The following is a 21,738-nucleotide window of genomic DNA, read 5'->3' as shown; positions in this document are numbered from 1 at the left end:
TTACTAGAATTCTCTCTGAAATCCAAGGGAATAGTAGAATAATCATTTCGCAAAACTTTGATTTTTAAAGACGTTATTTTTTTTTTACAGAAAAAGTGTTTAATTAGAAGCCTTTTTTCCCCCTTTTTTTATGTTCTTTTTCCCCGGGGGACAATTTTGTAGATGCTCGTAGAATTGTACTTTTAAAGTGACACAACATAAAGAAAATGTAAAGAAACCACACACTGACCAGCGAACCACACACGCAGTAACATGGAAGAAAAGTCACAAATATTATAATATCTTCAACTGAAAATAATGATTGTGTTTCCTCTGGATTCCCTGTAGTAAAGTGTTTTTTGATTGTGTGTCTTTCTGTAGCCGGTGGTCTGATGAATCTTTCTGGACAAGTTCAGCTGAGAATAACAAACAAGCCCCAAGAGCAGGCAGTGATGTGGTCATCCCAGCAGGTAATGTCTAGAAGATAACGAAAACATTCAAAAGGAAGGAAAACTACTGAATAATGCTCATTATGTAGACAGCGTTGATGTGAAATCAATCACCAATGACCAGAGATAGTAAAAGTACACACATCCTTTACTCAAGTAGAAGTACAGATATTTGTGTTTGTAAAAGTAGAAGTACTGACTAAACTTCTTTACTCAAGTAAAGAAGTATGGGCTTTGAAATGTACTTCAGTAAAAAGTACCCATAACTAGCAGCTGTTTTAAAGAGTACCTGACCTCCCTTTATATTAATAGAACAATAATGTCATTGTTAGCTAATGAATGTTTCCATGCTGAACAACGGCAGCATGACAACGTTTCCATTGGTCCCTCTTCTTTAGAGAAGACCAGGAAATGATGGATACACGGATCGTGTTCAAATCAATAGGCACGCAATGACTAAATAATAATGATCACACCACCAAGGAACCAGCCTGTTTGGAAAATGTAAGAAGTATAAAGCACAGGTATTTGTGTTCAAAATGTAAGAAGTCAAAGTAAAAAGTCATCAGAAAAATAAGTAGTGGAGTAAAGTACTGACACCAGAAAAATGTACTTAAGGACAGTAACGAAGTATTTGTACTCCTCTACTTCCCACCTCTGCCAATGAGGAATGAAGATTCAGTTTGTGCCAGATATCATATTATAATACTTGTCCCTCCTGTTAAACCACAGGAAAGTGGGTGGTTTTGGACAGTGACACCCCCGCGCTCAATAAGCTGACCGTGCTTGGAGTTCTGGAGATTCCCGACCACTTGAACAGCTCGTCCATCAGACAGGCCCGGGAGGTGCCAGTATACAACACGGTGGTGGTGGACGCCGTCTACATCTCCATCCAGGTCAGGGTCTCCTCATTTAGTACCTAAAATGTTACTTAAAATTAAGAATGTAACTATTCTTATCACCTAATACGATGTTTTGTTCCTCATACGTCAGATAACTCACTAAAATGGGGGGGAGTCGCAGGCGGCACACTGCTGCTGCCTTCGTCCCCCTAAGTGCAGACGTTTATTTTCAGGAAAACCCCAAAAAGCATAATAGCGCCCCTTTAAACATTCTTACATTTTTCACTTGTTTTTCTATTCTTCTGTTTTATCCTCTTAAATCAGATCTTGCCATCACTGTTCCTCGCTTTATTTAGAGATTAAACATTGTTCAGTTGACCTGTCTAAAATGGTGCTGTCTCTCTTTTTCATTTTTGTTCTGTTCACCATAGTTTTTCATTTTATTTGTATTGATCATCTAACATATTTATCATTTTAATGTTGCATCTTCCAAAGGTGGAGCTATGTTAATTGTTTTTGTATAACAGTGGTTAGCTGTATTATATCATCTGTAAGTTGATTCATACTTTGCAAAGTAACTTTAAAATGAACATACTGAGGTCAAATGTATAATATTTGCCTCCAAAATGTAGTAAAGAGAAGTGAAAATACTCAAGGAAGGTACCTCAAAGTTGTTTTAAAGTAAAAAAGTTGAGTAAAAAGTCTTCACACCGCTGGAAACCGTTTGAATGACAGCTGGTTCTGCTGCAGTGTTTGATGTGTGTGTGATGTGTGTGTTTCCTGTTCAAGGGCGGCAGGCTGATCGCAGGCTGGGACGACGAGCCGTTCAGAGGTCAGCTGACCATCAAACTGAGAGGAAAGCACAGCACCCCTGACTGGCCCCTGCCCAACGGACCCAACCAGGGCTCCAAAGTGCTGGGTGAGAAACAGCATCAGTGTCAGCTGCACCTGAAGTTATATAGATGTGGTGAAAATATAATAATAGAACATAATTGCTACCGTTAAAGAAAATATTCATGCAAATATGTTTATTATTCTTTATTTGTTTTTATCTATTTAATATATATTTTCAACCTATAGAGATCAACAACATTGCCACACATTTTGAAGTACTCAGCGTGACATTTAATGCCATCCATCCATCCATCTTCTCCCGCTTATCCGTGGTCGGGTCGCGGAGGTAGCAGTTCCAGCAGAGAGCCCCAAACTTTCTTTTCCCTGGCCACATCAACCAGCTCTGACTGGGGGATCCCAAGGCGCTCCCAGGCCAGAGAAGAGATATAATCCCTCCATCTGGTTCTAGGTCTACCCCTTGGTCTCTTCCCAGCTGGACGTGCCTGGAACACCTCCCTAGGGAGGCGCCCAGGTGGCATCCTAACTAGGTGCCCGAACCACCTCAACTGGCTCCTTTCGACGCGAAGGAGGAGCGGTTCAACTCCGAGTCCCTCCCGGATGACCGAACTTCTCACCTTATCCCTAAGGGAGACACCAGCCACCCTGCGGAGAAAACCCATCTCGGCCGCTTGTACCCGCGATCTCGTTCTTTCGGTCATGACCCATCCTTCATGACCATAGGTGAGGGTAGGAACGAAAATGGCCCGGTAGACAGAGAGCTTTGCCTTTTGGCTCAGCTCCCTTTTCGTCACAACGGTGCGGTAAAGAGACTGCAGTACCGCTCCCGCTGCTCCGATTCTCCGACCCATCTCACGCTCCATTGTTCCCTCACTCGAGAACAAGACCCCGAGATACTTGAACTCCTTCACTTGGGGTAAGGACTCATTCCCTACTTGGAGTGGACAGTCCATCGGTTTCCTGCTGAGAACCATGGCCTCAGATTTGGAGGTGCTGATCCTCATCCCAGCCGCTTCACACTCGGTTGCGAACCGATCCAGTGAGTGCTGAAGGTCGCAGACCGATGAAGCCATCAGAACCACATCATCTGCAAAAAGCAGTGGTGCAATCCTTAGTCCACCGAACTGCAGACCCCCTCCCCCACGACTACGCCTCGAAATCCGATCCATGTATATTACAAACAGGATTGGTGACAAAGCGCAGCCCTGGCGGAGGCCAACCCTCACCTGAAATGGGTCCGACTTACTGCCGAGGACCCGGACACAGCTCTCGCTTTGGGAGTACAGAGATTGGATGGCCCTGAGCAGAGACCCCCTCACCCCATACTCCCGCAGCACCTCCCACAGTGACTCCCTTGGAACCCGGTCATATGCCTTCTCCAAGTCTACAAAACACATGTAGACTGGATAAGCATACTCCCAGGCACCCTCCAGGATCCTTGCGAGAGTAAAAAGCTGATCCGTCGTTCCACGACCAGGACGGAATCCGCATTGTTCCTCCTCAATCTGAGGTTCGACAATCGGCCTGACCCTCCTTTCGAGTACCTTAGAGTAAACTTTCCCGGGGAGGCTGAGTAGTGTGATGCCTCGGTAATTGGCACACACCCTCTGATCCCCCTTTTTGAAAAGGGGAACCACCACTCCGGTCTGCCACTCCTTCGGTACTGTTTCCGACTTCCACGCAACGTTGATGAGACGTGTCAACCATGACAGTCCCTCAACACCCAGAGCCTTCAGCATTTCTGGGCGGATCTCATCCACCCCCGGGGCTTTGCCACTGTGAAGTTGTTCGACGACCTCAGTGACCTCCCCCCGGGAGATTGGTGTCGATCCCCCTTCATACTCCAGCTCTGCCTCTAACATAGAGGGCGGAGTTGTCGGGTTCAGGAGTTCCTCAAAGTGCTCCTTCCAACGCCCTAACACTCCATCAGTTGAGGTCAACAACGTCCCATCCTTACTGTACACAGCTTGGATGGTTCCGTGCTTCCCCCTCCTGAGGTGTCGGACAGTTTTCCAGAACAACTTTGGTGCCGCCCGAAAGTCTTTTTCCATGTCTTCTCCGAACTTCTCCCACACCCGCTGCTTTGCCTCGGCCACGGCTGAGGCTGCTGCCCTTCGGGCCTGTCGGTACCTTGCAACTGCCTCGGGAGTCCCCCGGGATAACAAATCCCTGAAGGCCTCCTTCTTCAGTCGGACGGCTTCCCTGACCACCGGTGTCCACCAGGAGGTTCGAGGGTTACCGCCCCTTGAGGCACCTAGGACCTTGAGACCACAGCTCACCGCCGCGGCTTCGGCAATAGAGGCTTTGAACACCGACCACTCTGGTTCAATGTCCCCAACCTCCACAGGAATGCCCGAAAAGCTCCGCCGGAGGTGTGAGTTGAAGGCCTCCTGAACTTGGGCCTCCTCCAGACGTTCCCAGTTCACCCGAACTACACGTTTGGGCTTACCAGGTCTATCCAAAGGCTTCCCCCGCCACTCGACCCAACTCACCACCAGATGGTGATCAGTTGACAACTCCGCCCCTCTCTTTACCCGAGTGTCCAAAACATACGGCCTCAGGTCCGATGATACGATAACCAAATCGATCATGGACCTTCTGCCTAGGGTGCTCTGGTACCACGTACACTTATGAGCATCCTTATGTTCGAACATGGTGTTTGTTATGGCCAATCCATGACTAGCACAGAAGTCCAGTAACAAACCACCACTCCGGTTCAGATCAGGGGGGCCGTTCCTCCCAATCACTCCCCTCCAAGTGTCTCCATCATTGCCCACATGTGCGTTGAAGTCTCCCAGCAAGATTAAAGAGTCCCCTTCAGGAGCCCCATACAGGACTCTTTCCAGGGTCTCCAAGAAGGCCGTATACTCTGAACTGCTGTTGGGTGCATAAGCACACACAACAGTCAGAGTTTTCCCCCCCATAACCCGCAGGCGTAGGGAGGCAACCCTCTCGTCCACTGGGGTAGACTCCAACAACGAAGCACCCAACCGGGGACTTGTGAGTATCCCCACACCCGCCCGGCGCCTCACACCTTGAGCAACTCCGGAGAAGAATAGAGTCCAACCCCTATCCAGAAGTAAGGTTCCAGAGCCGACGCTGTGCGTAGAGGTGAGCCCAACCAGATCCAACTGGTAACGCTCCACCTCCCGCACAAGCTCCGACTCCTTCCCCCCCAGAGAGGTGACGTTCCACGTCCCCAAAGCCAGCTTCTGTCGCCCGGGTCTGGTCCGTCGAGACCCTCTGCCTTCACTGCCACCCTTCTGGCAGCGCACCCGACCCCATTGCTGTTTCCCGTAGGTGGTGGGCCCGCGGGACGGAGAAGCGGAGGTGTTGCCCACGTTGCCTTTTCGGGCTGTGCCCGGCCGGGCTCCGTGGCAAGCCCGGCCACCAGACGCTCGCCGACGAGTCCTCCTTCTGGGCCTGGCTCCAGAAGGGGACCCCGGGCTTCCTCCGGGCCGGGTATCCTCACTTCGTGTGTCGTCTTTCATGAGGTCTTTTGAACCAATCTTAGTCTGGCCCCTTGCCTGAGACCAATTTGCCATGGGAGACCCTACCAGGAACACAAGGTTCCAGACAACACAGCCCCCAGGTTCATCAGGGCACACAAACCTCTCTACCACGGTAAGGTGCTGGTTCTTCAGAGAGGACATTTAATGCAATACATAATATATCTCAAATATGTCCTTAACATGGGTTTTTTAGACATTATAAATATAACTACATACATTGTGCATGTGGATCCTTCCAAATATATATATATGTATATATACAGTATATTGTTTCAACAGGAAAATACGTTTTTTTTTTTGTTTCTTGCCATTAGGCCGATTTAAGTTTGCCTATAACATGTAGAATTCCCGTTTAAAAAAAACAAACAATGTTTTATTCTTATATTTTGCATGATCATTTTATAATTGAATACTCCACAGGTGTGTTTGGTATCCTGGACCTGTATGGACTCCCTCCCAGTGTTTACCACACCAAGCTGGGCTCCACTGCTGCGGCTGGATCCAACACTCTGACCCTGTCGCAGGCTGTCGACTGGCAGGTCAGAGAGCGGGGAACTCAAATTATATTTTTGATGTGCTTATGAATTATTAATTTAGACTAACATCTCTGTGAGAGCTGGTGTTCAGCGTGTGTTTACCTTGTTGTGCGTGCAGGTTGGAGACGAGGTGGTCATCTCCACCACCAGCTACAGCGCCTGGGAGACGGAGAAACGCCAGATCACAGACGTGTCCGCAGACGGACTCATACTGACCCTGAACCAGCCTTTGACCCACGCTCACATTGGTCAGTTTAACGTCTGTCTCTTAGGCCCCAAAATAAAGTCAGACATAAAATAAAATAATTGGTGATATTTACATTTGAATGCAGTACTTGACACAGTATTTGAACACAGTGGTATTACTCCTTTAACTCAGTCTGACTGACTCTCTCTCCCCCCAGGTGACACTCACTCCGGGGACTCGTTCTCCTACACCCTGGCGGCGGACGTGGGACTGGTCAGCAGGAACATTAAGATCGTGGGAGAGGAGTACGCAGAGATAATGGACGAGTCGTTCGGGGCCAGACTGCTGGTGGGCTCCTACTCCTGGGAGGGGATCGACTACAGAGGTAAGAAAGAGTATAACATGTGATTTATATTCTTAAAGGATAGTTCACATAGGTTTAATCAGCTGTAGCAAAATGACTCATCTGGAGTGTCAGACCTTTTGGCCTCTCAGGACAGTTTCAAGATGTTATATCATTGTTTTTTGTTCCCTCCCTGAAGGAAAGGCTCAGATCAGAAATGTGGAGTTCCTCCGCTCGGGTCAGGAAGGCTGGACCGACTACTCCGACCCCCGATACTCTGTGGCCTTCCTCAACCTGGGAGAGGTACACACACACACACACACACACACACAAACACACACACACACACACACACACACACACACACACACCATATTAGGTTTATGGTTTATTTCTCTAACAATCATTTACATGATCACTAGGCACTGAGTAAAAAATATCTATTCAATTAGTTAAAATGCGAATAATGAATACTGTTGTTCCTGTGTAAAGGTTTCAGATACGGACTCGTACCTCCAGGGTTGTGCGTTCCATGACGGCTTCTCTCCGGCCATCGGAGTGTTCGGGACAGCCGGACTGAGCGTCGACGATAACATCGTCCACCGCACTGTGGGAGAAGGTACACATGTTACCGACAAAGTAGTTTACAATTGGTTTACAATTTACACATAGGACCAGAATATCCAAAAGAAATAGGCCCAGTTTAACAAAGGGACATTTCCTCCTCTGCACCTCGGGTTGCAGGTATCAGAATCTGGGGTGACAGGACCACGGTGAGGAGGAACCTCGTGATGATGACCATGTGGCCCGGGTCCTATCAGGACAGAGAGGAGTCCTTCAACTATGCCTGGAACGCTGCCATCGAGGTCAGTCCACTCGGAATAAAACAAAAACAAAAACCCATAGACAATGTTACATTCACACACATCATATGAGTCATTACTCATATTCTAGACAGTAGAGCCTGCATACTCCCTTTTATTTTTTCACAATCCTGCACAACGATCCCTCAGGACCTTTTGAGACACATATTTTATTCTCAGGATTAATTGTCATTACTTTTTTTGTGTATTTTTTATTCTTGTACGTGTTTCTTTAAATACTTTATAATAGTTTTTAGATACATTTTTATAGTTTTATCTAAATTTGCTCCTTCGTTACAACTTAATTCCTCTTATTGAGTTTATGTATGCATCTTTATACACCAAAGCAAATTCCCTGTACTTGTCAATAAACCTGATTCTGATTTTCAGGTCAACGAGGGGACAAACGTGGTCCTGCAGCATAACATCGTGGCCGGATACGAGAGAGTCGCTTATCGCATCGATGGAGAGCCATGTCCAGGTAAACTGACTCAAAGTGATCAGCAGAGGTGGGAAGTAACCAAGTACATTTACTCATGTACTGTTATTACGTACCATTTTGAGATACTTTACTTGAGTATTTCCATGTTATGCTACTCTGTACTTCTACTCCACTACAATTCAAAGGTAAATGGTGTACTTCTACTCCACTACATGTATTTAATACCTTTAGTTACTTTACAGATGTGGATGAATGATGTGAAATATAATCAAGTGTTCCACCTGGAGTAAATCCACAAGCTACCCTGCAGTATACAAAGTCATTCAAACTAGCTGCACCTTTACCAGCTTTGAGAACACTTTAACGATCAATCATTATAAAACATATCATATATATTATTCTGAAATGGACCAATCTGCACAATGACTACTTCTGGTAGTTTAAGTATATTTTGATGCTAATACTTTTGTAATTTTACTTGAGTAACATTTGGAATGTTTTGAGAATATTTCTACACTGTGGTACTTCTACTTTTACTAAAGTTCACGATTTGAGTACTTCTGCCACCTCTGGTTACAGTCCAACAAATGTCAGGTTTAATGAAATCCTGAATTGCTCAGACACAGGGAAAAGATTCAGCATCAGAGATTAAATGTTTTCCCGTACAGGATATTTGAACAACAATGAGAGGTGGATGAACAACGAGGCTCATGGCGGTCTGTTCGGAGTCTACATGAACAAAGACGGTCTGCCCGGCTGCAGCCTCATCCAGAGCTTCTTCATCTGGAAGAGCTTCGACTACGCCATCTACTTCCAGGTTACAGTCCTCTTCTCTTTATGACACCATTTTGATTCATGTGCTTTAATTCTGGCTTAACTTGAAGCTAAAGTGTGTGACCTGAGGTGAAGGGATGTCATGGATCAGGGGGAGTAAAGTAAATGGGTTTGTACTCATACACAACAATAGAGAGAGGATATAGTGGAGCAGTGTTGAAGGACTTCACTTTTATAGTAAACACAAATATATAAGATGGATAGTAAAAAGTGTGCAGTCCATTTACCCTCGTCCTTAGAACAGCAAACTCCCTTGAAATGTTTCAAAGTAAATTCAATCTTTCTAGTATGGCTTTTCATTTGGGTTAACTTTCAATTCTCACTGGTATCATTGTCCATGTTTTACTGTATTTTTTTGTTTTGCTTTTATTTAGCATTTTACATTTTCTTTTTTAAATTGTTTTTATTTGAACCTATTTAAATATCTTGTCAGCTTTACTTCAAGGGAATTTCATTATGATCCCTGTTGATGTTTTATCTTGTTCTCTTTTTATTTTAATATTGTTGTTATGTTTTCTTCTTGTTCTGAAAAGCACAGCTTTGTGCATGAAAGGTACTACAAATAAAGTGTATCCTGATCTTCCTCCCTCACAGATCCCCATGAGTGTGGTCATTGCCAACGTGACCCTGGTGGACAACGGGATGGGCATCATGCCTTTCGTCTATGGCCCCCCCTCTCTCTCCCATGCATACGCTGATAAGACTGTACACGTTCAGGTGAGAGGGGTTACTATGGTTAATCTTTTCTTCGTTTTTAATTTCCTAAGATTTATTGGTTTACTTTAAATGAGTGACTGTTTCATCTTGCTCGTGTTTTCCCAGAATGCCTTGATTGTTGGCAGCAGCCCGAGCTTCAACTGTTCCTCCACGTTGCCAGGCAGCGACTTTAATATAGTCAACAGTGGCAACAGCCGGGCCCCGAGACCCCCCACAGGTACAGTGTAAACTTATGAAGAGGAAACTAGGGGCTTTATTTAGGGATACCGTGATTATTGAGCTGAAAAACTCAATACCGTTTGAACAGGCTTTTAAAAGGCCTTGATACTTTTAGGATGTTCATGAAAAATCCAAATCTAGACGTTACCAAAGATGTCACTTTGTGTTGAAAAGTGGTGGGGACCTAAGGGCTCAGTTTGAAACACACATGTGATTTTATGTAATCTCTAAGCGGTTGACCAATCACAACAGAGCCGGCGAGCTAACCAATCAGAGCAGACTGGGCTCTGGTTTCGGACAGAGGGTGAAAAGAGGTGCTGCAGCACAGGCAGTATGAGAAAAATAAAGAGCTTTTTGAACATTAAAGCATGGAGTATGTCACAGTAGAGGAAGAAAAAATACCAATATGAACCCGAAAATATGCCCCTTTTAATGGGGCATAGCTTAGAATACGAAATACCATGGACCAAAGAGAAAACAAGTTTCTTTTAGTAACCTTTTTGGAACCATTAGGCTGGGCCTGATTTGTTTTTATTTTTATCTAAGTTTTGGGAGAATGCACATGTGTTTTCTTTCATTATTTACATTGCATTAAATGTTTTTTTACTGTGCAAACCAAATATTCTCAATATCTTCTCATTTGCTTGTTAACCTTTCTTCAGAATCAGAAATCCTTTCCCATTGCGGGGGAAAATTGATTCCCAGTGTAAATGACTCCAATGGACACAAGATCTTGAAAACATTAATTGTGTTATTCTGACTCAAATTGTTTTTGCGTATAAATGCAGAGTGGTTGAACTAATAATAATGCTAATTTTGTGATTTTGTACTCTGTAGGCGGAAGATCTGGAATCTGTTGGCCCAATTTCCTATCCAGCCACAACACCGCTCCAAAAAAGCCCCATCATATAAACATGGCGTACAACTCCATCAAAGGACTGATGACAGTCAGAGGTGAGTTTAGGCTCTGAGCTTTGGGAGCTCCATTGAAAACAATCTGCTGATTATTTGGAAAACATATTTATAATTTCTCGTTCCTCCTCTCTAGACACAACATTCGTCAATTTCGGGACAGTCTGCTCCGGAGAAATAAACATTGCGTTCATGACCAACCCGCTGAACGAGGACCTGCAGCACCCTGTGCACGTGTCAGACATCACCATGATCGACAGCCAAGAGGAAGGCAAACTCTTCATCCACAGGCCTGATGTCAGGTAAACCTTTTCCCATCTACAGATACCAGGCACAATCTTTGAGTACCTTTGATCAGGCAGTAGGAACATCATTTATACAAAAGGAATGATAACAGGGGATGTAGTTTAAGATAAAAGATAGAAATACATATCTGATTCTAGTCTTAAAGAATGCCAAATAGTTCAACTAAGACAGAAATAAAAATAGCTTCTAAAATCAATACTATAATTTAATGTAAATATTATGGGTTCAATTCCAGATTTATGTTTATTTTCTGTTTCCTTTAACTTTTCATAATTAAATAGACAGCTAATCATAGCATCATTTAATATGTGTTTCTGCTTAAATTGAGGAATGAACTAGGAAAAACCTCTGTATCTTTACATAAAGCATTTGAGACGATGCATATCATTCTCAGATGACATCTTCGGGCTGTTTTGTGCATGATAAAAATGTTTTTGTGCTCAGCAAAGCGAACCCGTCTGACTGTGTGGACATGGACTGCGATGCGAAGAAGAAGACGCTGCTGCAGGACCTGGACGGATCCTTCCTCGGGGCCGTGGGTGCCGTGGTGCCTCAGTCTGAGTATGAGTGGGGGGGTGATACCAGGAGAGGCCTGGGCGACTACCGCATCCCCAAAGTGATGCTCACTCACCCCAACGGCAGCCGCATCCCCGTGGACCACATCGCTCCATACAAAGGTAACAAGAGAGGAAAAGATAAACACTCAGGCAAATCAACATTTCAAACTAAACATTAGCTTGTGAGGAAATAAGACATTGAAATAAAATGCAAAATAATTCAGACACATTTTCAAACTGATGTCCAGTGTAATAATTCTCCCTAAGCACTTTTACAAATGTATTTATAATAGGCTGTATAGACAAATTGTTTTTCATTTTTTATCTGAGAATATGTAGGCCTAGGCTTGGGTAAATTATTTGTGTTAAAATCTTGCGATTTAAATATATATATATTTTTTTTTTTTTTTTGACAAGTCTATTGTTTTATTGAAAATTGCCTTTTAATAAGACATATTGTGAATCTGCCTTAATGATATCATTCCGCAATAAACACATTTAATTTCTCCCATTTGTCTGGGACATCTTCCCGAGTAGTGGTCGCTTCACCTATTTCTGTCACCTTTGACTTCATCTTGTTTTTCTAATTTAACAACAAAACTGACCTGGTTATTGTAGGAAAATAAATTCATCAATCATTCAAGCTCATGTCTCTGCATTCGGTTTCTTAACGTGCTAAAAATGTACTACCGACTACCTTAAGTGAACCCCGCAAATAAAAATAAAAACATGACTTTATTGTTTTATGCTGGGGTCTTGCAGAGAGTCAAAAGTTGTATTGTTAAAGATCAGAGTAATTACAAGGGAAACAAATGAAATCTCTATCTTTAAAGTCCTGTAAACAAGTACGTCTACGGACATCAGAGATTGGGTACATCACAAAAGAATCTCTGTGTCCTCAGGTGTGATCAGGGAGGACTGCACCTTCATGACCGCCTGGCAGAGCTACAAGTGTTTCGGGCTGAACTACAGGATGCTGGTGATCGAGAGTCTGGACGCTGACTCGGAGACCAGACGCCTGTCCCCCGTCGCTCTGCTCGGGGACAAATTCATCGATCTGATCAACGGTGGGTTGAGTTCTATAGATCTGATGTGAATTAAACCCAGAGCAGTCTGAACGATCTCTCTCAAATGAGTCAAAAGAACAGGAAGAGTGTGTTTGTAATCCAGCCGTGTGTTTTTGCAGGTCCTCAGGATCACGGGTGGTGTTCGGGCTACACCTGCCAGAAGAGGGTCTCTCTCTTCCACACCATCATCGCCACCGGACACTCCTTCGACGTCTTCTTCTCCAGCGTCAGCCCTCAGAAACTCCGCCTCATGATGCTCCAAGCTAAACCGTCTGAGGTCAGTGCCCAGCAGGGAGAAGACTAACACTGCTCAATTACAATTAGAATTACAATTCTCTTCCTGGGCAAGGGTAACATGTTCATCATTTTTTACTAAAACTTATTTTTTGCAGAGCGTTATGATGTCAATCTTCTACTCCAAGCCGCAGCGGTTGGATGTGTACGTCAATAATGAACTGGTTCCTCCAACTAACGCTAAGTGGAACGATGATAACACTGACTACACCCTGAAGAAGCCCCTCGCACCAGGTACTCACACTGTACACACACGCAGATAATCTGACAATAGGTCAATACAGACAATAAAACAAACTTTATACAGTGTAAAGTATGTTCAAAACGCATAGTGTGGAGCTGTGTCAACATAGTGTTTCTGTCTTTTTTGTTTTGATTAAGTTGCTCATTTGTTTGTATCTCGAACTCAGTCAGCTGAAGCTGAATTCAGAAAATTCAACATTTAACTCCTGGCAATAAATACATATCAGGGATATGATAATAAACTACAAAACTGCTACTAGTTTTTGATTGATAACTTTTTCCCCTGTTTTTCCAAAAGCACCAGAATACACCAGCACTTACATTTTTCTTATTATTTATTTTTATGAAAACATTCCTGTCATTTTAAAAAGAAACACTTTTAAAGAACATTTACTATATAATCAAACTATACTATACTTTACTATAAATACGAAAAAACGTTTTGTTTTTTTAAAGATACCAAGCATTTTTTGGGTTGCATTAAATCCTGACGATGCAATTATTTTTGTATTTCCTCCTTTGATGGAGAATCTTTTACATTTAAAGGGACAATAAGATGATAATCAATGTTTACCATTTCGTCGATGTGTGTGACAGAGAAATATTTGTTTAAAGTTTAACACATTTTATTTCCTTCAAGGTCAATACATCCCTTCGCTGAATGGCACTGACGGCAACAACTACTTCGACCGGGAGAACAAGATGCTGAAGGTGGTGGTGAAGGGCTCCCAGCCGGTGGAGATCCGCACCGCCCCCGTCCTTGTCATCTCATTCGATCTGCCCGCCATGACGGAGGCTGAGTTCTTCGGAGACGACCTGATTAAGAACCTCGCTATATTCCTCAAAGTTCCCGCAAACATGATCCGCATCACCAACATCATCCGGGAGGACGGAGGCGCCCGGCGCAGGAAGAGGTCCACCGGCCTGAAGGTGGAGCTGGAGATCAAGAAGCCTCCCGTACAGCAAACCTCCAACACCACCGACGGTTAGTGGAGCGCTCTTTTCTGATGTTTGTTTTAATGTCTGATGTGTGATTGTTGATCGATAAATAAATCAGGATTCCTGTCAAATCTGTCTGTTCCTTTTGTCTTCTCAGATGAGCAGGACTTCACGCTGTTGAAGAGCATCGCTGATGATCTGGGTCAGGCAGCGGTTTCCGGAAACCTCGGTAGCTCCATCGGCTTCAACGTGTCCTCCATGGGCGTCATCCAACCCCCCCCACCAGCCTCTGACCCCACTTGGAAGGAGGTAAATGACAAAACTTAAGCATAATGATGCCTGTAGGGTGAAAACTACATCCTCAGAATATAAACTACATTTGTAGAAGAAAAAGTACATTATAGAAGAAAACATTTGTAGAATAAGAACTACATCTTCAGAATAAGAACTACATTTGTAGAATAAGAACTCAAATTGTAGAATAAAATGACATCTTCCAAATACAATCCACATCTTCATAGTAAAAACGACACAGAATAAATCAGTTTTACACGAGAGCTCACTTGTTTTGTGTTTTAAATGTCAGACAGCCGAAGAGGAGGTGACGAGGGAGGAGGCCCCCGTGAGCTACGTGTCCAGCGTCAGCGACCTGCTGCTGGTGGAGGAGCCCCTCACCGGGGAGTTTGTGGGACCCCTGCACCAGCAGCCCAGTCTCATGGCTGTGGATGACCTGGTGAGGCAAACATCACTCTCACTGCAAAGTTATTATCATTCTGTTGTGCTGCGTGAAGACAGGTATCATGAACCATCTTGATGTTAATCGAGATAGAAGCCATTTCGTATTTCCTCTTCATTATAAGTCCAACGCCTAATATAACCCAATACTAACTATTAAAAAACATTCAGGTTTTTTTCAACTTGTTCACAGGGTTTGAGGTTATTAAACGGATAAAAAGTAACATTTCTTATCGGCTTGTTCAAGATTTGATATCTAGAGTGCACAGTTCAGACTTTTTTATAACTTTTTTCATTTCTTTTTATTCAGCTTGGGGATTTAGCCTTTCCCACTGCTTTAAGCTGTGTAAGTGATTCTTATTTGTTTTTGCTGTGGTAAAAACAAAAGCATCTCAAAGGGTGCCTAATAGGTCTTTTTTTACACTTATTTATTTATTAATTGAATGTCAACCAAATAATAAAAATAAATGTTAGTCCTCTTATCATTTTGTATCACTTTTAAGCAGTGTTGGGCAAGTTACTTCCAAAATGTAATATATTACATATTACTTATTACTCTCTTTTGAAAGTAATAAGTTACATTACAATATTACTGTCTCTGAAATGTAATGAGTTACACTACTTTAGTTACTTTTTAGTTACTTTCTCCAAAATAACCGCAAAAGAATAGCTAGGTATTTTAAATGCTAAAATGTAGTTTAGTGCAGCTCATTATGCATCCAGTGAAGGGCAATGTGGTATAACATAACAACTGTGTAGGCCCTTAAGGCTACTAACAACTTGTATTGGCTTAGTTGAATACTCTACTACTACTACTACTACTGTATACTACTTAGTTGAATACTCGATTCTGATTGTAAATTCTTAACATGTGACACGTTGTTAATACAGCAGTACAGACCGCTGTCAAGGACTATAATGAAGGTTAACATATTGTAAATCAAGGCAAATATTATTTAAACCATGCTCATGGTTTGAAATGGCAAACATTGAAAGGCAAAAGTATTATTAAAACCATGTAGCCTACTACATCATCACCTTGCTCCCATCATATACGCTGGGAAGAGAATATTTACTGTGCTTGAAAACTGGTATCACATCATCATGTGAGGTTGACTTTGTGACCTGGAGAACATTTCAGCTGCAACATCAGCTCGTTGAAAATAAGCTTGGGATATGAGATATTTTTGTAGCCATTCGTGGTGAAGGCATCTGTGCTATTGTATGCATTATTTTTGACCCAACATTTCTACAGGCATGTCAGAATATGGTACTATTTTCACATGAATATTCTAGCCATTGTCTATTTTTATACCACAAGCTGCAAAATGACCGCCTTACCCCACTGTACAGGCGGGTAGTTGTTTAGATATACCTGGCACCTGCGGGCCACAGAGGGGCGGCGTAGTTTCGGGCGACGAAGACTGCTGCTCCGGAGCCGGCGAGTCAGACGGGAGTAAGCTAGTGTCCACAACGGAGGGTAACGTGATGTCCGCATCTGACCTGTTGCTACTGTCTGCAGTAGATGCAGTGTTGCTGGCGTTTAGTGATGGTTGCTTTAACCATTTTCGTATAAATGATTATCCACAGATCAGATGTGTGTCACTGCTGTGGAAGCACTTTGGAAATGATGCACGCGCAGCGGAGCAGGTCACGCGCACCTGACACAATTTGTTGTTAGTATTTTTCGCTACGTTCTCTTTTTTGAATGGTTGCATAACGTTCAACTTCCCCGAAGATCTCGACGCGAAGCCTGAAGGGTAAACACCAGGTTTACTAATCTACCTGCACAATTTTTCCGGTGTCGGAATGTCTCGCTATGTTAGTACATTCTTAAAAAACAAAACACCATTTCATTTTGGGTTAAAATGTGTTGTAACTGCGTTACTGAGCATTGTAACGGGTAATATATTACCCACATTTCATTAGTAATGCGTTACATTACTTCGTTACAGCAAAAAGTAATATATTACTGTAACTCCGTTACTTTTGTAACGCGTTACACCCAACACTGCTTTTAAGTGCCAAATAATGTCCTCGAAGCCACAATAATGTCTTATTGTGGATCAAACTAACTTTAGAAATAAACATTACCAGGAGCTTACACCAGAATAGGATAGTACTGAGAAAAATAACTTACCAGAAGATTCCACATTTTGATGAAGCACTTCCTGTCTGCTAATCTGTGCTGTTGTGTTCAGGGTAACTGTGTCTCTGTGGGAGTCACCAGCCTCGCTGTGACCGCCAGCCTGAAGGACTCCAGTGGGAACGCTGTGGACGGACTGGTGGGAAACACCTCCATCCTGTTCAGCACCTGCTGGGCCAACTTCACCGACCTCTCCATCCAGAACAGCGGTACGCCTGCAGCACGCTCTTTGCACCCTGCAAACAGCTATAAATATGGACTTAGAAACTATGGGATTGTTGTTTTTTTCCACTGTTCTAACGCATTACAATCTCTGTTAAAGAAAAAAGCATAAAAGCCCTGTAACAATCATAGATACAGTGCAAATAACAAGACAGCCATCACACTTTGAATAATATACAGAACGATAAGAATGTAGAGAGACAGTAAGAGGAACTGTATTCTCCCCTGAGAAAAATTAAGCTTTGCAGCAAAAACAGCTGAGATAATGAAATGATGACAGAGAAATATTTGGCAACAACTTCTAAAAATCAGATACAAGTTTTGGTAATTTTTCAAGAAGAAAATGCCAAGTATTCTCTGATTTTCACATTTTCAAACATCAGAATAAGCAGTTTTGTCTTTTACACATCATCGTTATTGAATATCTTTTTATTTTTGATAAATAAATAATAAGCTATAAGTAATCATATAACATGTTAGGAGACTTGCATTATGACACTAAATAGATTTTAGAGTTGTTGTTTTTTTAATTGGTCTGTGAAGTTATTTTTAATTAGAGGGTGCCATGTGTGTCGCGATATACCAATATTGGCACCTTGTTGATAATACACATGTTATAATATCATGTAAATAATCCATTGCCTCATAAATAATGTGATATAATAGGTTGTGGTTACAGACTCTCTCTTCACCTCCTAAAACTTATATTTAAAAAAAAAAAACTCAATAAACAAACTTAAAGATATCTACAACTTATATTCTCATATTTTCTATTGATAATATATCTCGATAATATCGTTTAATTTAGAACTAGCGGGTGCCTTTTTTTATATAGTTTTAGTTTGTGGATATTCTTATATCATACACTTCCTTTAGTCTGCTTATCCAATCTCCTGTGGAGTGCCTTCTGAGCCAATGTGTCTAATTATTCATTTCCATGCCAAAAGAGTTACAAAGAGCTTCTAATCAATTCTAGAAATACTCCCAGTCTTTCAGTGTTAGGCTTTATTTAAGGATATTATAATGACCACAATGTTTGCCCTTCCTCTCCCTGCAGGTGAGAACCTGACCATGGTCTTCACTCTGAAGCAGTGGGACGCTGAATCACGCGCCATCACTGTTGAAGACCTCCCCACTACCCAGGCCCCGTCCACTACCATCATCCCCACCGACGCCCCAGAGACCACCCCCGAGACCCCAGAGACCACCCCCGATGACAGCCTGTTCGGCTCCAGCACCACGGTGACCGCCAACAGCCTGTGCCTGGTCAGCGTCATCTACACGGTGGCCTGCTGCTCCGACGGCATCCCCATATGTTAGAGAGGATCCCTCACATTCAGATTAACACCGGGTTGTCTGCTGAATAAACAAAGATCCTTAAATATATTACACACCTGGCTGTTTTTTTCTATTTCTGTGTTACATTTTTCTAAAAAATTAAACAAACTTATTGGGATGGAGTTTAAATAATATGTTATAATTGTATAATTAAAATGCAAAGCACCCTTGGGTTTTCTACTTATGTGGTCAATTGTAGGAGGTAATCTAAATGATTGGGATGGGGCTAAATTAATGTATTCTAATTAAATGCAAAGCACTTTCCCCTGTGTCACATGTGTTTTATGTGAAAATGTCTGTTTTACATGATGCCACTCCTGGTGTAAGATCCATATAGATGTTTATGTTTAAAACAATTGTTGCTTATAACTCTGAAACCAGATGAAGGAAGACATGAAGTTCTCATTTTGATGATTATTGTTCTGAAACTATATTCTCTTTCTAATAAAGTCTATTTTACACTGATAAACAAATTAATATTGTTTGTGTGTTTTTCTTCATAATGTCCTGCTGAGTGCAGACTCTGTCCATGGTGCTGATGAAGCTGATTGGCTGAACGTGTCCTCTTCCTGCCAATGTGTTTGCGCCTCGCTAGAGGGCGGGAGACTCCGTGTTAAACCCTTGAACGCATCATCCACTGAAGCAAAGTTGCAGTGGTATTTTTAAAGTCTTGCTTGAACACAGTAAAAAAAACGTCTAAAATGGAGACAAAAAACTCCAAATGACGAGCCATTTTTGTTTCGTGTGGAAACCAAAAGCGAGTGTCCGTTAACGCAGCAGAAGTTGCCGAGCGTCCTTTCAGCGCACATCTGCCTCCCAGGGAGGGGGGGCGGGGGGCGTCCGAAAGAGGAACAATTAGTTTTACAGCCTTAATTTGTGCCCTCCATTTAGCCCGAGCGATAACAGTACAATGTAGGCGTGTTCTCACCCCCTTTTTTCCCCTCCGCACCGCCTGTCCTCCGGAGCTCCGTGCGGAGCCGCCACTTGCTGCAGAGTGGATGCAGAGTTCAGCCCTGGTTTTGCCCGTGGTCCCCCGCTCCCCCCGGCCACAGCTCTGATTCAGCACCAGAGGATGGATCTCTATCACCTGGCTCTTCTCTGCGGGGCTCTGCTGTTTGTCTGGGAAATCCCGTGTTTTCAAACTCTTGCTATTTTCCCTCCGAAGAGCAGCAAGGTGACGAGGATTTTTCATGATCAGGAAGCTTCAAAGTACTTTAAGGAGTTCCACGCATCGCCATCCATCGAGAAAAACAATAAAGCAGCATCTAAAGAGTCCATAGAGCCTCATGACTACATGATGTCTATTTACCAGACCTTCTCCACGGCGGAGAGACTGGGACTTAATGCAAGTTTCTTCAGGTCTTCTAAAGCTGCCAACACTATTGCAAGTTTTGTGGACAGTGGACAAGGTATGTGGAGTTTAACTGTATGAGTATTTTTAGGTAGGATTGATTGATTACCCATGACTCATATTTATAATCCCAGATTAATTCAGTGCAGACAGGATTTTTTTAGATTCCACATCTCATTGGTATGCTCATCGTCTCCGTGAGAATGCGTCTGACCATGCTGTTTAATGCTTTCCACAGATGACCTCCCACTCTCCCCACTGAGGAGACAGCAGTATCTGTTCGACGTCTCAACACTCTCCAAAAAGGCGGAGGTGCTGGGAGCCGAGCTCAGGATATACACCAAAGTGTCTGGGAATTTCAGGATATCGGAAACAGAGCCCGTGGACATCCAGCTCCTCTCCTGCCACGACCGGCGGCTGCTCAACTCCAAAACTCTGGACCTGCAGGGCTCCCAAAGGCCCAAGTGGGAGGTGTTGGACGTGTGGGAAATATTCAAAGAGCAGCAGCACCTGAGCCAGGGGAAGCACTTCTGCCTGGAGCTCAGGGCCATGCTGGACAACCCTGAGAGGGAGCTGGACCTGCAGCTCCTGGGCCTGCACAGGCACGGCAGGCCACAGCAGAAGAAAGCCATCTTGGTTGTGTTCACCAGGTCTAGGAAGAGGCAGACCCTCTTCAGTGAGAGGAGAGGGGGGAGAGCGTTGCTGGGTCTGGAGAGGAAAGCCAAAGAGAGAGGCCCCGGTGGCGGTGCCAAGGCCAGCAGGAGAAGGAGGACAGCCGCCTCCAAAACCCGCCACGGGAAGAGGCACGGCAAGAAGTCCAAATCCAGGTGCAGCAAGAAACCGCTGCACGTGAACTTCAGAGATCTGGGCTGGGACGACTGGATCATCGCCCCGCTGGATTATGAAGCATACCACTGCGAGGGGGTGTGTGACTTCCCCCTGCGCTCCCACCTGGAGCCCACCAACCACGCCATCATCCAGACTCTAATGAATTCAATGAACCCCAGCAACATGCCCCCCAGCTGCTGCGCCCCGTCCAAACTCAGCCCCATCAGCATCCTGTACATCGACTCAGGAAACAACGTGGTGTACAAACAGTACGAGGACATGGTGGTGGAGTCCTGTGGCTGCAGGTAGTAGACCAGGCTGCACCTCCATGTTGGTCAGGCTGTCTGGGCAGCATAACAGTCTGTGTGATGACAGGCTGACCCCTCAAATAATTGCTTTCTTTTTTTTCGCAAGAAAAACTAAGTGATGCATTTCCTAACCATGCACCCAAGGAGGTCATGTCTAATACCTCAAACTTTTTTCTGTGTGTACTTTTAAACACTACAGTGACTGCATATTGATGTACATATGGTAAGATAAATGTGTTAAAAAAATATGAGTCTTCGGTTATACCAAATACAAATACACTTATTGGCAAATACACTTATTCAACTTCTTGCAGGGATTTAGATGGTTGAGACCACTCAAATGTCAATATGAAGCTACGGCTAGCAACTCGTTAGCCTAGCTGAGCACAAAGAATGGAAACGGAGAACTAGCCCTCATTTTATCACCTTGGTTTTGCAGGCGTTAAACTAAATATATAATGTATTAGTTATTTTACTTTAAAGCTACGCGTTGGCGTATCCTGTTAACTTGGAGAGAGCCAGGCTAGCTTCCCATTTCTTTCCAGTTGCTAAGCTAAGCTAACCATCTCTATAATGCAGCTCTTTATTTACCGTACAGAATTAAGAGTGGTATTGATCATCTTGTCTTACTCCTAGCCAGGGAGTTTTTTTTTCTTTCAAAAAATGTAAAACCATGCCTTTTAAAAAGAGACATATTAAATATTTCCCATTTAAGGA

The 21,738-nt window shown here is 43.5% G+C and overlaps 2 protein-coding genes across 2 annotated transcripts in view; both read left to right on the top strand.

Moving 5' to 3' along the window:
- Positions 1 to 19,007, top strand: part of LOC307022734 (fibrocystin-L-like) — a gene marked incomplete at its 5' end in the record, with an annotated part of 63,884 nt that extends 44,877 nt beyond the window's left edge. The window contains 24 exons of the mRNA XM_079655626.1: positions 361 to 449; positions 1,161 to 1,324; positions 2,060 to 2,189; positions 6,055 to 6,173; positions 6,289 to 6,418; positions 6,575 to 6,742; positions 6,900 to 7,003; positions 7,193 to 7,319; positions 7,445 to 7,566; positions 7,954 to 8,044; positions 8,674 to 8,822; positions 9,434 to 9,556; positions 9,662 to 9,773; positions 10,613 to 10,729; positions 10,824 to 10,989; positions 11,438 to 11,670; positions 12,453 to 12,617; positions 12,737 to 12,894; positions 13,010 to 13,145; positions 13,795 to 14,139; positions 14,251 to 14,402; positions 14,680 to 14,826; positions 17,030 to 17,183; positions 18,254 to 19,007. Coding sequence (XP_079511752.1) covers positions 361 to 449; positions 1,161 to 1,324; positions 2,060 to 2,189; positions 6,055 to 6,173; positions 6,289 to 6,418; positions 6,575 to 6,742; positions 6,900 to 7,003; positions 7,193 to 7,319; positions 7,445 to 7,566; positions 7,954 to 8,044; positions 8,674 to 8,822; positions 9,434 to 9,556; positions 9,662 to 9,773; positions 10,613 to 10,729; positions 10,824 to 10,989; positions 11,438 to 11,670; positions 12,453 to 12,617; positions 12,737 to 12,894; positions 13,010 to 13,145; positions 13,795 to 14,139; positions 14,251 to 14,402; positions 14,680 to 14,826; positions 17,030 to 17,183; positions 18,254 to 18,516 — 3,664 coding nt within the window. The 3' untranslated portion in view covers positions 18,517 to 19,007. The remainder of the gene's footprint in view (positions 1 to 360; positions 450 to 1,160; positions 1,325 to 2,059; positions 2,190 to 6,054; positions 6,174 to 6,288; positions 6,419 to 6,574; positions 6,743 to 6,899; positions 7,004 to 7,192; positions 7,320 to 7,444; positions 7,567 to 7,953; positions 8,045 to 8,673; positions 8,823 to 9,433; positions 9,557 to 9,661; positions 9,774 to 10,612; positions 10,730 to 10,823; positions 10,990 to 11,437; positions 11,671 to 12,452; positions 12,618 to 12,736; positions 12,895 to 13,009; positions 13,146 to 13,794; positions 14,140 to 14,250; positions 14,403 to 14,679; positions 14,827 to 17,029; positions 17,184 to 18,253) is intronic.
- Positions 19,008 to 19,492: 485 nt separating this feature from the next.
- On the top strand, positions 19,493 to 21,022 carry gdf6b (growth differentiation factor 6b; the record flags this gene model as incomplete). Its single annotated transcript, XM_079653820.1, has 2 exons — positions 19,493 to 19,943; positions 20,124 to 21,022. The coding sequence occupies exons 1-2, from the start codon at positions 19,607 to 19,609 to the stop codon at positions 21,020 to 21,022; spliced, it is 1,236 nt and encodes a 411-aa protein (XP_079509946.1). The 5' UTR covers positions 19,493 to 19,606.
- Positions 21,023 to 21,738: the final 716 nt, after the last annotated feature.

Source organism: Notothenia rossii, assembly GCF_949606895.1.
Source record: "Notothenia rossii genome assembly, chromosome: 10".
NCBI lineage: Eukaryota > Metazoa > Chordata > Actinopteri > Perciformes > Nototheniidae > Notothenia > Notothenia rossii.
Note: the sequence above shows the minus strand (reverse complement) of the source record. Positions and strands in the feature narration are given on the sequence as shown.